The following is a 13,764-nucleotide window of genomic DNA, read 5'->3' on the forward strand; positions in this document are numbered from 1 at the left end:
GGGATTTTCAATTTCACGCCGGGCACTTCCTCCTGATAGAGCATCAATGTCAGAAAGAATGCTTAATTCACTTTTGATTGTTAAGGAGGGACTAAACATGTATGACCGAAGCCCACACCTTGTACCTATTACAAAGGATTTACTGAAATTAGCTGCCTAAATCAGTCTAGCATAGGGAAAATTGGGGAATTACACTGCGAAATGGCGAATTGCACAGCGGCGTTATTGTGAATTGGCGTAAATTGAGCCGGCGTAAACCGAGGGCTACCTGTATTGCACTCACTTTTTACTCACTTTTTCTGTATTTCAACTCACTTTTCTCACTTTTTCAGAGGGTAAATAGCACTCCCAGGCCTGTATACAAAACAAATTATTATAGATAACTTATCATTTGATTATTTAATATTAGTTCTTTCAGTTGGGTTAATTCATATGATTTCATATTATTTAGTATTGAAAATTGATTTCAAATGATATTTTTAATAGAAAATACAGAAATGACTACTGTGAGACCAGGACATCACCTCCCGATGGGAAACTGATGTCGAGTTGAAGCCATTAAATTAGTGACTTATTTCATAAACGGGACCGGTGTGATCAAGGAATGGGGTGCAAGACGATTTAATTGTTGCATTCCAGACCTAATTGACAGATCCTAGATTGTACATCATGAGAATGAGAGAGAGATCGTCCGCCATGGTAACTTTGGATGGTCACCTTACAGAGAGTTCAAAGCAGGACTTGCTGACACTCCTGTGGAGGAGGCGGCGTCTGGGACAGCTGCATATTCTCCGGGACAGGAAAATACACATTAGGTAAAATTTACTGGTCTGTCATCCGGGGAAGGGCTTGACCTGACTCCAGAGGGGAATGGCCCAGATGGGGATGTTTGGCAACCCTGCGGCTTGAATTGCATCCCTGGCAACAGACTAGGGACCAACAAAATTACAGGGGCCCACCGTTCAGACAAATCAAAACCTCAGGATTTTGGGAAAAAAATGTTATAAAAGCCTGAGGTCCCAAGGACACAGGGAGGTGGTGTTCTAAAGCAGTTAATCCTTGTGCATGGACTGCAGATACTCTGACAACGGACAAAGAAGAAATCCCAAAGACACTGATGAAGCACAGACTCAGAAGACTAAAGACTCCGAGTACAAGAAAAATAAGGGACCCAATTTCCTGATAACTCTTTCCTCCTGGACCTCCCGCATCTGATTCTGTGGAGAACTTCACTGGAAACCAGGATGAACACTTGCTGGTTGGTGCGCACTTCCAGGATCATCTGAGGCTGCAAGACAGTTAGAATACACCCTTTTGGCCTTATCTGTAAGCATGATGTCTTTGTTTAAATAAACGCAGTGTAATTTGAAAATATGGTCTCTGTGTGAGTCATATTTGCGTCCAGCAAACCACTACCTCCATACGTAAAAAGGCTTTCTCACATCATCCTGACAGATCGCAGGCAAAGCGAGAGTCGTAACCTTTAACCTCAAGGTCGACTCCTAGGCGAGTAAAGGTCGGAAAACCCACACTACACATAACTGCATAACTACACTTGACATAACTGCATCAATTCCATTTTCATTAGAGCTTGAATTATTTTCTTGAATTATAAGGTTCAAATTTTGATTATATTTATCAAAAACTTATGCAAAATTGTTTTATTTATAATCACATTATCAAGTAACATAAATCTACAGTAGAGTCCTGCTAGTCAGAATACCACTAATCCAAACGTCTGTCTAACCTGAACATGTTTAAGTCAGCAGAGAGGAAATTTTCTCTAACAAGATGTCCACTTAGAGGTGTTTCCTTTTCTCTTTCCTGAGTGAACCATGTGAATAAGACTTCATCAAGCTTGTCAAACATTGAGGGTCTTAATGTTTGTCGATTTTCAACTGATTTTTCTGAAGTAGAGGCACAAAACTGCTCGATCTTTGTGCAGTTTTTTACTGTCAGTTATTGTGGCTTTACCCACTCCAAACTGTACTGTCAATTTTGTTGCACTTTTACCCTTGTCCAGCCTTTCCAAAATGTCCAGCTTATCTTTCAATGTACAACATTGTGTATTTCCATTTTGTGGCTATTGTAGCAGCAGACTAAACTAAACTAAAATAACATAGAGCAAAGATACATTCAACATCCACAATTAAGTGTGCTAACTCACACAGTAGCATCAGTCAACTGATTGGAATCCTGGATTGTGTATTAAAAACAACATTTTTTACAGTTAAAATAATTTTAAGGTAAACAATGAAGGCAGGTTGCCATTTCAAAATTACAAAACTTGTTTTTCTTAACCGTTTGCACCCTCTATTGAGTACAAGTCAGAAGAAATAAAGGGTGGGGTTCTGACATCATTGATGGTGTTGAATTTACATAAACTAGACCTATTTTACTGCTTGCTTCTGCATTATTTCAATTATTTGACTAATCCAAACAGGACTCAGTTCCAATTAGTTTGGACTAGCAGGACTCTACTGTACTTCTTTCATTGGTACAGAAAGTCTGAGTAGGCCATGGGCCACCCACTTTTACCCTGCTAAAAATCAAAGAAGATATCAAATAAGAATAATTTAATATCACTTTTAAGCTAGCACTGGTCCCACTAAAACTTTCTTCCATGGCCCTTGTTTAAATTTGGTATTATAATCAAATGAATAAGTATATTATAAATCAAATGCACATATTTGATGATAAACAACAATTTTGTAATTGAAAAGCTAATCTCATCATTTATTATATAAAGAAAAAATTAGTGGTTACATCATTAAAAATTTATAAATGATAAAAAGTATCAGGCAATTCAAATTCACTAACTGAATAACTATAACAAAAATATATTTTAAATTATCCAACAATTAAAATATAGAAATCATAAAAATATATACAAAAAATTTGTAAAAGAGATTTAACTATAGTTAATTCCTACAAAACTTAAATAATAACAGAATATATTGAAATAAAGTGTACGTGATAAAATTGTATTTTATTATGTTTGGTATTTTAAAAAATTGTGAACCACATATTCTATTTTTTTCTCATATAAAAAATTAATTGATTATAATTGCTTTATATATGAAAGTTACCTAAATTGTGTGCAATTCCTCAAAATAGAATAATTTAGTATTTATGTACTTTTATAAAGATAAATTATCTATTCCTCACTTACATTCTCATTTTAAGTATTATTTGTAAATAAATTTTAAATTTACAGCAACCTCAGAATGACTATTCTTATTGCTTATCTACAAATGTGTCCTTCTGTATATAGTATGGTAACAAATTTGAAGTACCAAAAACAATAAAATAAATTTTGTATAATGCATACATTGACTATTTTCATTTTTACAGGAAGCGCATGTTAATACATGTTATAAACATTTTTATTATTTTGTGACTGAATTCGATCTAGTTGGCGAAAAAGAATTTGAACCATTAGTAAGTTTATTATATCAACTGTAGAAATTTTGTTTAGTTTTATTTTTTCTTGCAATTTCTATGTTTTCTTGGTTATGTAGTAGTATTAAAATCAATTTTTATTACAGTAAAACCTTGTTAAGTTGAAGTTTAAGGGTAAAAAAAAGTCCTGACTTAGAATTAGTTTTGGGTTAATGAGTTTAGTACTTGATTTTTTTCAAATTCTTCTGTAGCCTTAAATTTCCTGTTATCAAGGCATTTCTAAAGAATTGTTCACAGAATGATTACAAAATTGTATATTTTAATTATTTAAGCATACTGGATTCATTCCATGATGTATGTGGGGAGCTAAATAGACACCCAAAAACAAAACAATTACATTGAACATAAACTTACAATCATAAAACAAAAATACACAATCATATTAGGTTATATTAAAAGTAATTTAAATTTGGGAGCATCTGTCATTAAACAAGAATATAATGTTACAATAAAATAATAATATTTTAACTATTAATATAAATACCAAAACTTCTTACCTATAAAAAAGAAAATATTAGTATTGATGACAGATAAAAACTGACAGATACTCCCAAACTACACCAGGAATGAAACCAAATTTAAAGCAGAGGAATTATGCCCCATAAAACAAAGAAGATTGGTCAAGCTGATCTGATAGCACACTCCACAAAGGTAAACGTTTAAATATTACATTCTAAACTAATGGTTTAGAATGTAATCACAGAAAATAACACACCTTAATTTGCTGCTGAGAAAAATAATTGAAAAACTAACATTTTCAGCCTGATTAACAGGCCATCATCAGGTCCAAAAAACGAAAATTGAACAGATACGTTCTATGTTTCAATTATTTTTCTCAGCAGCAAATTAAGGTGTGTTATTTTCTGTGTTTACTATTACTTGCTGAGCACTTTTAATGTTATTGTTAGAACGTAATATTTAAACATTAAAGAATTCTATTCAAAGTGTTCGATCCTGACGCTGGCTACACAGATAGCAGAAAGCATTAGATAAAATTAAATATAGTTGCTGGAATAGGTGTTTTGTCTTTAATTTAAAATAATCCAGTTGAAGCTCAATATATAAAATAAAAGAATTGAATGTGAAGTAATGTTATCATTTATACAAAGACTTCAATTGACTTATTTCGATTCTAAGAAGAAATACAAGTCTAAAAAGAGTTTGTACAGGTGAAGTCATTGCACATGAACGTGGAAATCTGACAGACAGACAAAAGTCCTAACATAAGCTCTTCACTTACTATCTATAGTGGAGCGTGCTAAAAATCAATAGATCTTTTTGAAAAACAAAATAATTTAAATTGAAAAGAAGGTTCTGGTAAAATTTTAAGGAAAAAAGACCTTAAAAACAGTGTAATTAAAAAATGTTTTCTGTAATACTTTTAAGCCACTCACAATTAGCCAAAATATGCCAGGCATCCACAATCTTTTTTTCTACATGAAAATTACACAGTTCTCTAGAATACATATTTAAAAAATACAATGAATTGCACCTAGCTTATAAAAAAAAGAAAATATTAGTATTGATGACAGAGAAAAACTGACATGCTCCCCTACAAAATTGTACATAATTTACAGTACTTCCAAGGATGATGTCAAGACACACACTGTTGTGTCCCAATCAGAACAGCATTAACATACTGTTTCAGTAAAAAGGATGTTGACACAATGTTGTAATGGCTTGGTGTTGTGTTTTTTTATCTTAACCTTCTTAGAATCAGGTACCACGCCCCCGTATTTACGTTTATTGTTGAGAAGGGCCAAGGTCAATATAGGTCAAACAAGTTATATTATTTCAAAAATTCACCAAAAATCAAGTTATTGTTATATTCATATAACAAAAATCACGTTACATTTATTAATATCTGTAGTTATAAATACGATATTTATAAATACATTTCCATTAAAAAATTCAATAGAAAAAAATTATAATATATCAGAACTGACATCTGTCTGTGAAAATTTCCAACATTTTTTAAAATTCACATACTCCAGTTAAGTAGTTTGTTCTTGGCACTAAGCCAGAACGACTTGAAATGTTGTTCTGTACAATTCTATATAACATTTTTGAATGTACGATTTTTAGTTTTAAAATTATGACATATTATAATATATCCTTTGTTTGGAATCTAACCTTTATTTTGCTATCGATGAATATTACGAACTAATATTCTTTATTCATTTTATTTTGAACAATAATATAAATTATTGTGATAAATATATAAACCAGTAGTAATACATTTACGATGTGCTAATATTTTTAATTAAATTAAAAAATAAAAAAATTTATAAAATTAAAAATCACAATTTAAATATTTATCATAAATTGCTTAATTATAACTAAATAAACTTATTATAGCATAAATAAACGTATTTTAGTAATATTATTACGTAAATATGCTATAAAATAAATGAAAAAAATATATAAATTTAAAAAAAAAATCGCTAAATAAAAATTTTTGAGTCGACAAAACACCACCTGGACACAAATATGTGAAACAGATGGTAACCAACACACTACCGTCAAGTGGTGGCATCTGTTGCCAAAAATTTTCATTAAAATCGATTTTTCGAAGGGTAACAACGAATCGGTACTCTAGTACATTGTTATAACAAAGGGGGGTGCGGCAGATCGTTACCCTGGTCTTAAGAAAGTTAATAATCTATGTTCACATGAGAATTACAAATTGTAATTGTTGAATTAACTCAATAAATTTGAATGTAAGATATATATTAAAGTTAGATGATAATGATGTAATCGAATGTACTGTCATATTTCAGAGCAAGTGGATTTTTTTCATAAGAATAAATTTAACTAGAAACACGTGACTCAAGTAAAACTAATGAAAACCAAATTATCTTGAGAATCAAGAAAAAAAATCTGAAGAACCTTCCAAAAAATATTTGTTTTTCATATTTAATAATTAAAGAATTCTATTAAAAATGTTTTGTGTTGATACTTTTTTGTCATTATTAATGTTTAATTTTCCAATATGGTCTTTAAAAATTCAGGATAAATGAAATACTTACTTCTTATTTTTTCTGTTAGTTTTCTGAAATACTTTATTTGATTTTACATTATTATGACATATGTTTAAAATTTTTACAATTACAATTTTCATTATGCTTTGTTTGGTTTTCCTGTAAATTTTCCTTTGATCAATATGATATTTGTAAAAATTACAAAATAAATTTCAGTTTTATGTTTGTGTAGTTATTTTAGACTTAGTAAATAGCTTTGTGTATTTTACTTATAAATTATATATGTTATGTAAAATGTTTTATTATTAATTATATGTTTAAATGTAAATTTTTAATTTTTAACAAATTTTTTTAATAGGAAGAAATGACAAGGAAAATATGCAAGATGCCAGTTGATAAAAATACATGAAAGAAAATTGTATTTTCATCTTGCCTGTTGTGCTTCACTGATTATCATCAATAAGTTTCTTCTCTGATATAGTTCAGTGTTACTGCACAAAGTAGCTTCTCAAGTAAGCTATAATTGTTATTAGCTTAAGAAAAACTATGAAACTACAGCTTTAAAATAAAAGAGAGAGATTAGAATTTTTACTATAAAAATAATTTTTGTATATAAATATTTAAAGTGAGAGTAAAATTCCTATTTACAATTTTTGTTAGTATTAAAACAAATTGGCTGTTACAATGTATATGAAATGTATATTATGAGTAGCAAATGCAATTTTGAGGAGTCAACAAATATTCCATTCTAAAAATATTACAAGAGACGTTATCTCACTTTGTTTGTAATATTATGAATGTAATGAAGTTAGAATTATTCTGAATTGTATAAGAAATTATTGTTGTATTTAACTTATTTATATGATCTTCTTTTAAATATCTAGTCCTGTTAAATTTTCTTACTTTTAATGTATATATAGTATATAATATATATACATATACGTATTTATTGCTTGTTATACTCAAAGTTTACCTAGTCATATTTACCTATGTTTTGTTTGTTTTTTGGTGGTTTGAATTCATATGATGAACTCCTTAATTTTATTTGCATCATTTGTAGCAGTTTAGAAAATTGTATCATGTTGAAAGAGATTGTGAAAATGTTTTCAATTTAAGAAAAGTTTTCTAATTCTATTAAATTGAAAAGAAGATAATAGCAACCTAAAATTTGATTACTAGGACTTAGGATAGAGCTGATTTTTATATAAAAAAAAATTAATAAAATCCAGTCTCTTCCAAATATTGGTCTTATTAGTTGAATTTTTAATTATTCAGAATATAGTAGGGTCTTGTTTTATGCAAGAACGATGTATACAGATTTGATTTTGCAGTTGACAAATGACAAGTGCCACTAAATTGGCTCAAATCAGCAAATTGTGTTTCTCTGGCTTTTTACATTCCAAATACAGAGAACTATTGAATGCTACTCACCGTGGTTTGCATGCATTTTTCTCAAGTGGTATACTCAGTATAGTATAATAAAATTTTGCTGTATATATTCAGAAACATTGGACAGAAATGTTACTCATTACAGTAAAAATGTAAGTAAAACATTTTAAACAAATTTAATGGTTTTCTGTTGATTGTAAATGGTTGCATAAGCAAGCATCTGCACAATCATCCTGGACTACTGGAGTGAAGCACAAATTTATGCAGAAATTCATTTTTTATAGTATCTGCTGAAACATAAAACAAGACCATACTGTACCATTCATAAGTACTTTAATAAATTTTATTATTATGTTATATTCTTAGATTATAAAATTTTGTTTTCAAATGCATGTTCTTTGGTGCAGTAGTCATGTTTTAGATTTTTTTTTGTTGTGTACCTGAAAACAGTTGTTTTTATTTTTATATATAATGATTTTATTGTTTTTTGTAACATACTAAAACATTTTAGATTATTAAGTCATCTTAGCAATATTTAATTTAAAACATTTCTGCAAAATCTAATTTTAGACAATAGACCTTAATATCAAATAATATTAAGTTAAGTATTTGTTATTAAAGTCATTTTTAATATTCTCAAAAGTAATAAAATAACATTTCTTTCAGGAAATAAAAAAAAAATACAAAATTATGAGAACACAGTTTTGTTTTGCCATACAGAATACCATTGATATACTAAACACATATGAGGTCAGTTATAAATTACGAAAAGACAAAGAACATTTTAATTTTTCAACAAAATTTCTATAATATTTATTCATCCTAACATTCTGTTAGCAGAAAATGTGCCACATAACAGTTTTTTCAGTGCTATTGAAGTCATTACAATATAAGTTGTTGTTTGTCTTCATTTCTTGTAAAAAATCCATCATCCAATTGTTTTAAAGGTCTGAAAAAGTGCTATTTGCTCAGTGCCAGATCCTCAGGCTATATGACCTTTTTTAGACTTTTAAAAAAAATACTTGGATAGCAAACGTTTTTGAAGCCAAAAGAGATTCAGGAAAATATATTACAATCACTCCAACAGTAACCAACAAACTTTTATGCTGCATGTTTTTAGGTAGCTGTAAGCTGATAGAACAGGGAGACAATTATCTAAATGCCTATAGAAATTTTTTTGAAAAATAAATGTTTTGGGTTAGAAATTTCCTTAGTTTTTAAATGTATATATGTATAACGTAATTATTGATTGATGCATATCAAAACAAAAAAATGTATTAAACTTTTTGAAAACTGCATACCTTTCGAATAAAATAATTTAATATTTCATTCATCGTAAAGAAATTTAGTTAATTACAACGGCAGATCTGATCTTTAATTATTTCTGTTATTTTAGCTAAAATAGTTTATTCAATTGATTAATAAAACATTTAGCTGATGAGGTGAATGTATAACCATATAAAAGAAAAAAGAAATTTCAGCAGTTATAAGTTAAGCATATGGCTCTAATGTGGCATCATAACCTTACTGTATATTATTGCAGTCTTAATTTGAATTAACACTTATAAAAAATTTTTAATGTTAAATATTAATGAATTTCATGGTTTTAGTTTTTTCTAAGGCAAAAATATTAATTTCTTCTTTTATTAAAGGAACTTTTTAGTATAATTAGATTCATCCAATGAAAACAGAAATATATAAAAAAAAAGCTATTTATCTTAGGCTGATATTGGATTTTATTCTCGTTTTCAACAGTTATCATAGTTCAATAATGTAAATATTTTGAAATAATTTTTGTTATAGGTTTTTTTCTTTCATTTTGTCATTATTTCTAAAAGTGATACAGTATTTAGATATTTTTCTTTGATTCTAATAAATATGATGATGATAGATGTTATAGTTTTCTAAAAAAGCAAATTCCAAAAAAGCTTTCTTACCTTGTAAAATCTGTTGTTAGGATTAAAGAAAATATTGTCTTAACTTACACATGGTCTAAATAAAAATACTTGAACAGTGTTGAAAATGAAGAAACTAATTTTAAAGAAAGCAACAAATTTCATTAAAACGAAGATACTAATTTATAAAGTAAAAAAAAAATTTATATTAAAAAGAATAATTTTAATCATATTAAATGGTTTGTAGTTTGGTATATCAATGTGTATTTTCATTTATTTTTAATAATAAATATATTCAATATTTTTAATAATGTGTAAAGTTAAAATATTTTTTCAGAATTTAAATTGTTAATTGTTTTCATTTGTAAGATTCTTAAATTTTCATTACTTATTTATTCCCTTGCATTATGTGTTGTGTTATTTCCTTGTGTTGTATTTTGTTCATGATGATCATATTCCATGTAAAATTTTAATTCCATTTCTAGTGACTATTTTCATTATTTAAAATTCGGTTTTCATGATACTTATGATATATTACTTCAATCTTTATTAAAAGGGAAATTGCTTTAGTATTTCCTGCAATGTATATATAATATTTTTATAGTTATAAGTTTTGATTAGATTTCATTTGCAACCAATATCTCAGGAAACCAATATTCTTATTTGTACTTTTGTTTTCATAACTTTTAAATCTTGATAAAAACTAAAATTTAATGTGATTAGTATGAGAGTAATTCAATAAGTAAGTCACAAACTGGTTTAAAGAGAAAAATAGATAGTAATTTTTGGTAATATATACATTTGCTTTTTGATGCTTGTATAAATGTTAAAAACTACTTGTTAAACACTTGTCCCATTGTTTAACAAGTTTCTGAAATCCTTCAGCATAGAAATCTTTAGACTGATGTCTGTACCAGTGTTTGACCTCATTCTCTATGTTTTCATTGCTTCAGAAATGCTGTCCATCAAGATGAGGAATCCAAACAGATGAAAGTCAATGGATGCCAAGTTTGGAATGTAAGCTGGGTGTCTGATAATTGTCCATGCTAATTTTTAAATGATAGCAAGGGTATTGTGCTGGCATTGCCTTGCAGAAGCATTATTTTTTCTGTCAGCAATTTGGGCCATTTCTTGCAAATTGTATCATACAGATCACAAGCACTGAAGAGTAGATGATACTGTAGAAATTTTCACACTTCTTGTTAACTTCATTAGGACTTCATAGTCCCAAAACGTAGTCAAAATGACTATTTGTGGAAGGTGTGACCTTGAACTTTTGGCTACAGGTTAGCTTTTGTTCCGCATCACTGGCTGAAAGTGGCCAAAACATTGTGCCTCCTTCTGCATTGTAATGTGCCAAAGTTTTTAGGCAGACACCCATGCAATCCTGTTTCGTTTTTGGGATAAGCTCTCTAGGATCCCATCTCACGCACACCTTTCAATAGTGCAACTGATCATACACAATTGTGTGCGCCAATGCAACAAAATATTCAGTATCTTCTGCATGTACCCAATTGTTACTCATATATTTCACCATATCATTTTTTATTTCACTTTTGACTTTGTCTAGTTGATATGAAAACAGGATTTTCCAGCTCTCCATCAACCAAGAGTAACCTTTATGGAATTAGTCAATATATAGTTTTGCAATATAAGCAGTCATTTCCATAAATCGGAAGCATTTTAACACAAATGAATGTCCTTTGCTGCGAGCCCTTTAACCCACAGAGAATGAATCTCAGCCTGTCATTCATCTAATATACTGTCCAAAAATATGCCCACCATATTTGCAAAATGCTCAAAACAAGGAGAGATTGTGGTTGCATAACATGTCTGTTTTGCAATCACATCAAAGCTAATAACTGCCAGCATCTATTGGCAAGCATTTTATTGTTTTTATACATCAAGGACAAATATAAAAGATTCACATTGTTACTTACTTATTGAATCACCTTCTTAATATAAAAATTATCAAAGAATGTTAAGCAAAAACTCAAGAATAATCTATTGAAATTTTTAAAAATGTCAGTTTTTACAAGATTAAGAAAATCTGAGGTAATATAAAGAAATCTATTAAATTGATAATTAAGAGTTCATATTGTGTAGATTCATAATCTTCATATAAGAAGTAATTATTTAAATATGTGTAAATTGATATACGACAGAAATATGAGAAATATTTATAAACTAGTTTAAAGCTCACAATAAATATATTTAAAATAATTATTGTTTAAATTTGATAATATAATAATGTTTTAATAAAAATTTTAGTTTGATGATGATAAATTATCCTGTTTTAGATTACTTCTAACAGATTTAAAATTAGGCAATTACAGTAGAGCCTCGAAAACTCGGCCACACCCTGGCAGGGCAAAAAAATCCTTAGTTAATTAATTTTCATTATAGACAGCTTTATAAAAGTATAAAAGCTCTCGTAAAGTATTTTTCTGAGGTCTGTTTTATCAGGTAAATTACTGTACACAGTGTATTCATTAATTTTCATTTTCATGTAGTAAAGGCTCTATGCCTTCATAAAAGACCTACTTTTCCTTTGTTTAAGGGCATTTGGGCAGTTTATTCTCTATTGTATTCTCAAGTAAACAATACATACAAGTACAGTACAGTATTTTCTGAGGAAACACGCATACTTATCCTTTTTTAACCCCATTCCCGATAACCCGGCATTTTCACAAACTCGGCCACCCTTCGGTCCACATTAGGCCGAGTTTTCGAGGCTCTACTGTATTAAGTTTATCTAATGTCTGTTAATTTAATACTTCAAATATTAATTGGAGAATTAGCTTGAGAGGAATAATTAGAAATATAAACAAAATGTTTTTGAGAAATTTAATGTTAAAATAAAAAATCTGATTAATCTGTGAATTATATTAGTTTAATCACTTTTAATTTAAAATTGTATATTAGTGAGGTTGCGGCTGATGTTTTCATCTCTAAAATGTGAATGTCGGCAGCGACCTCGCTATTAACTTACAGTAATAATAGAGGAGGATAATTTGGAAAATTTTATGAAAGTTTAGTATCAGAATGCTAACAGTGTTATGAATAAGATTAAAAAATACTCTTAATGTATATCTAATTATTATTGCTCTTATGTGTTACAACTATCTTTATTGATTTTTAAACAAATACTAAAATGAATATGTAATTTATTAAGTCTGTGATCAAAATTTATTCAAATTGATACCGATATATTCTTTATATTATTTTCTATTAGAATAAAGTTCTGGTTCATTAATCCTTCCAATTGCTTTACGTCAAAATAAAGCAAATAGTAAAATTAGTCATGGAAAAAATATAAACAATTATCACACAATCCACGTGACTTGGCTTGCATTTTTTTTACACAAGGTATTGAAAATTTGATACGAGCCAATTTTGCATTGTCAAAACATTTTTATCATGTATAGAATGACTGGAATATTTTGGCAATTGAAATGGCATTAAAGTTTCTAAATTATTACAAATATTTGAAATAATAATTTTAAATACTTGTAATATTAAAAGAAATCTAATTACAGCTCATATGATTCTTAGATTTCTTAATTATTCAGTCATAAAAGACTTTTTTAATAGAAAAAATGTTATATCTAGTCAGAATGATCCATCAGTCCATCAATGGTTATTCCAAGATTGATTTAAGATGGAATTCTTTTTTATTATAAATAAAAATATAATTCTTTTACAAAAATATGCAGAATATTTTCTATGGTAAAACACTATAAAATGTTTTCCATGTGTTAAATAGCTTTTATTACAAATTACTTAAAATCAACAAATGTAAGGAAAACCCACAAATATATTGTTTTGGAGATATACACGTACGATAAGCTCATTACAAATCAACATTCAAAACTTAAATTGTAATTTAAAACTAGTCTTTAGCTATGACTTAAGCTCAGTGTTTCAAATACTCAATAGTAATTAATAATAGATGGTCACAAATCTAAAAAGGCAAGACTAGATAATAAACTATTTAGACTAAACTTTATTTCTCAGTTAACAGAAATCCTATTGAG

General features: G+C 28.5%; 1 protein-coding gene across 2 annotated transcripts in view; it reads left to right on the forward strand.

The window, feature by feature from the left end:
* The window catches only part of LOC111634938 (MOB kinase activator 3B-like), a 34,419-nt gene extending 22,270 nt beyond the window's left edge, over positions 1–12,149 (forward strand). For both annotated transcript variants that reach the window (XM_023379772.1, XM_023379774.1), the window contains exons 5-6: positions 3,355–3,441; positions 6,802–12,149. In XM_023379772.1, coding sequence (XP_023235540.1) covers positions 3,355–3,368 — 14 coding nt within the window. In that variant the 3' untranslated portion in view covers positions 3,369–3,441; positions 6,802–12,149. The remainder of the gene's footprint in view (positions 1–3,354; positions 3,442–6,801) is intronic.
* The last annotated feature ends 1,615 nt before the right edge of the window (positions 12,150–13,764 follow it).

This window comes from Centruroides sculpturatus, unplaced genomic scaffold, assembly GCF_000671375.1.
Source record: "Centruroides sculpturatus isolate CEXI.00-Female unplaced genomic scaffold, Cexi_2.0 scaffold891, whole genome shotgun sequence".
NCBI lineage: Eukaryota > Metazoa > Arthropoda > Arachnida > Scorpiones > Buthidae > Centruroides > Centruroides sculpturatus.